This window comes from Arachis ipaensis, chromosome B06 (genome assembly GCF_000816755.2).
Source record: "Arachis ipaensis cultivar K30076 chromosome B06, Araip1.1, whole genome shotgun sequence".
Taxonomy (NCBI): domain Eukaryota; kingdom Viridiplantae; phylum Streptophyta; class Magnoliopsida; order Fabales; family Fabaceae; genus Arachis; species Arachis ipaensis.
The window spans coordinates 132118848-132123062 of record NC_029790.2 but is presented as its reverse complement, the minus strand read 5'-3'; the positions used below and the strand labels follow the sequence as shown (position 1 = coordinate 132123062).

General features: G+C 32.4%; 1 protein-coding gene across 1 annotated transcript; it reads right to left on the bottom strand.

Moving 5' to 3' along the window:
- LOC107648530 (protein ENHANCED DISEASE RESISTANCE 2-like) lies at positions 930 to 2198 on the bottom strand. Its single transcript, XM_016352355.2, has one exon. It carries the CDS (start codon positions 1924 to 1926, stop codon positions 1018 to 1020), a length of 909 nt encoding a protein of 302 aa, XP_016207841.1. The 5' UTR covers positions 1927 to 2198; the 3' UTR covers positions 930 to 1017.

Below are 4215 nucleotides of genomic sequence, written 5' to 3'. Positions count from 1 at the left end.
GTAAGAATTCTATTTTTAAGATGGTCCAAACACACCCTAAGAAAGGTCTAATATGTTACCTGAGATTCCAAGCTAAGCATCACAGAAAGATGCTAACTTATAAATATCTCATATTATATTAATCTTCTTCCGCTACCATCTCAGACTTTACCGACCAATAAAGTCCGAGGATGATTTAATTGGTACACTTGATTTTTCTTAAGCAACAATTGGGGTGGGAAATTCGATGAGCTCTGTTTATCTAAGGCTTGTAATTTTTATTTGATACATTTTTACATTTTTTAATTTAGATATGAAAGAGAGAATAGTATAAGATGAAGTTATACAGTGTATAAATGTTTAGCGCAGGTGTAATGATTTGTGTTTAAAATATTAAAAAAATTTAGAATACACAAATTAAAATTTTTTAATTTGTATTTAAAAAATAAAAAAAATTGAAATACACAAATAAAAAGATCCAATTTATGTACCTCTTATAATTTTAAAAAATACTAAAAATTATAATATTAAAATATATTACTCATCCCATTTTTATATCTACATTTTTATTATACATTTTAATATAAAGGGTTAATAAAAAGACAAACCCGTTTTTAGCATCAAAGTGGTACCTCCAGATACCCAAAGGTCAAAAGATAAGATTGAAAAACAATTGAAAAAGAAAATACAAACACAATTGTCAATTAGTCTTTAAAAGCTTCTGTAATAATAAAAATTCTTTGACAACCAATTTTAGGTGTTTACTCTTTTTATATTTAATACTGAAAAAAAAAACAAATTATCATATCAATTCGCTTATCAGGTTTAAAATTTTGCATTAGTTAATAATGATTACTATAATAAACAAAAATATAATAAGCCAATGCAAAAGTTTTGGTTTATATTATTTTTTCAATTACAATTGAAAAATCAGTAATAATAAATTAAAATCCAGAGAAAAAATTATCTTATATTCTTATTGACTAAAAATATATCCAAAAACGAAAAAGAAAAGAGAACTAATTTTTATAACTAAATTTATCCATTCACTCCAACGATCTCATCTGCAGACTTATGGTGATTCACCTTGGCTAACCCATTCCCACGCGCCACCGCAGCCATCGACGGTGAGTGTACCGACTCCACTACCGTCGCAGCCCCCAATTCCATCTGGCAAACCCTAACAGCGCCAATCAACCTCTCCGGCAGCTCCTCCTCCTCCTGCGCCTCCACAACAAAACCCATATCGATCGTAACGCTCGTCACGCACCCCAACGCGATTCTCAAAATCGCGTTCGCAATCGCACTGCTCCCAATATCAACGTCGACTTCCAAGTAGTTACTCCCTCTGTGGTAGTTACACGTAACCGCTTTCCCTAACAAACACGCGCTGTGGTTTCCAACGGCTTTTCTAACGATCCACGGTCCCTTCACGATACGGTTCACAAGCTTAAACCGCTCGTTCCTGAACCGGTCATCTCCGTTAACGAATCGGTCCAATAACGAACCGGACCGAATCGGTTCTTCCGTTGCGAAGTAGAACACGGCACTGTGGTGGTCCTTACCGTAGGGAATTTGAAGGTTCACCGCGAAAACGAAGCTCTTGAGGGAGCGACCTAAGGTTTGTGATTTTCTGAGCGCGTGCGACACGCGATTGTCAGAGCGTGAGAGGACGTTGTCGATTCTTGTGGTGGATTTGAGCCAGTCCATGCCGGCCGGCGAGAGGAGGTAGTCACCGGCGGGGGATTTTTGTTGTTTTGTGAAGTAGTTGACGGAGCGGAGGGAGAAGACGTCGCCGGGAGGTGAGGCCCAGCCGTTGGATCCAGTGTGGAGGTCCACGTGGCGGAGTGATCCTCCGTTGATTGATTCGGAGATCCATTCCGGTGTTCTGCCGCTGTTGGTGGTCGTGTTGCCGGAGCTCCGGCGAATGTTCCTCTTTTGGCACATAATAACTGATTATTATGATTGAATCTGTTCTGTGATGCGCAACACTGTGCAGCACTGAAACGGAACGTGCTTTTATACGGAGAGTGCGGAAGGGTTGAAATGTAAAATTAAATAATTGAAATGGCGCCCTGAAATTTTTTGAATTTACGAGGGAGACCCTTTTGATTTTTGAATACGAGCCAGCTACCGAAGGCATAAAACACCCTGGCTTAGTAGTTAGCGCTTTTCTCCTTTCCCAGTCTTTATATATGTAATCATATACATGTACAAGTTGGTATAGTACATATTTTAACGAGTAAGAAATGTTTATTTCTTGACATAAAAGAAAAGAAATGCTAATTTGTTCGTTTATGGAAATACTACGCTTTAAGAATTAGAAATAAATATATAAATAAAAGTTACTGATATAACATATAAGACTTAAATTTGGTATTATTACTAGTGATTTCTAATATGATTATATTATAATATAAGATTGTTATACATTTAAGTATTTTTTTATTTAAGTTTATCTAAGTAGGTTCAATACCAATAAAAATCACTCTCACTAAAAGAGAGTAATTATACGCGCATCTTTTTCATTGAGCTTCTTTTCACGCTCGTTTACGCACGGAGCGTTTTCTTCTTTTTCGTCGTCTTTTTCTTCGCGTTCCTCTTCCTCCTCCTCATCCTTTTTCGCATTCATTCTTCTTCACGTGTTTTCTCCTTATCGTCATCCTTTTGTTGTTTTTGCTGCTATATTTTTTTTCTTTTCCTCCTTCTCTCCCTAACGAAGAAGCAATAGAAGATGAAGAGGAAGAATTTTGAATTATGCAGAACAGAAATGAACCGAAATTATATTCAAAATGAACCGAAAATTAAATTCAGAATGTAAATTCGTTTCAAAACAAGTATAGACAGAATTGAATCATGAACAAAAACACATCCAAATCCATCAAGTGATTTTGTGCATTATGTGTTTCTTCTTCTTTATTTGATTAGATGAACAAGACAAGAAAGAACATGATGAGAAGTTTTGAGTAAATTCTTCTTCTTCTTCTTCTCTTTCGTTATCGTAATCATCAACAACACCAACATTTTGAATTGAATTTGAATTTATATAATGGACAATGTTCAGTTCATATAGTATTATACATTGGTTTCGCTTTGATAATATTTTCGGTTCATTCCAGACGCAGGTGTTTCCGAATTCGAATTTATATAATGGACAAATGTTCGGTTCATTTGGTATTATACAATGGTTTCATTTTAATAATATTTTTGGTTCATTTACAGTCCAGGTGTGTTGTCGATGAATAATTTGTCCCAATAGTTGGAATGGTTTTCAAGACAAATTGAATAGAATGGAATGAAATCTAATACAATTGAATAAAGTGATAATAAATAATTTCATTCTTTTTTGCTAAAAAAAAATTCAATTATTAACAAAAATACATCAAAATTATTTAAAGAATAAAAAATTTGGTCAATACTTATTAGCAGCTTCAAGTGAATTTCAATTAACACACAAATAAATCGAAATAAATTAAGAAATGAACCGAAATTACTTAATGATGATAGCAGAGAAAATCAGAACTAATAAAGATATTCGCAAAATGTTGATATTATTGATGATGACGATAACGAAAAAGAGGAGGAGGAGGAGGAGGAGGAGGAGAAGGAGGAGGAGAAGGAGATGGAGCGTCTGATTTGAAAAGTTGTTATAACAACTTGGTTAGACTTGATTAAGTATTTTGTTTAAATATAAAGCTTTATTCTTATAATAATTATAATGATTATGCAAGTATTATTGAAACTAAAATTATATTTTTTTATAGTGTAGTAATATTTTTTTAAATAACACTTTTTAAAAAGCATTGTTTAATTATAAAATAATATTACTTTAATTTTAATAATATTTTTTAAAATACTATAATCATCCTAATTACTGTAACATACTCTTACTAAAATGACCTTTATTACTGATGGCTCTTTGAAAGTATTTCACTCACTAAAATTGTCTAGAGAAAAAATCACGCTAACTCTTGTTCTTTTTTAAAAAACCAAATAAGAATAGTTATCTTGTACTCTTCATAACTTGAAGCAATCCACCTGTGATATTTTTTTTAGAAGTATCATTTTCGGAAAAATATGTGCATGAAATTTGGCAATGAAAAGATTATAAAAATACAAAAATACTACTTATACACTAAAATCAGTCATTATATATTTATATATAAATATATATATTATTTAACTCATTTTTAATATATATTTTATATTTTAATTTATATTTTATATTAATGACTA

Bases quoted from the DNA above. Each gene is read 5' to 3' on its own strand.
- LOC107648530 (XM_016352355.2), bottom strand. From the start codon at position 1,926: ATGTGCCAAAAGAGGAACATTCGCCGGAGCTCCGGCAACACGACCACC.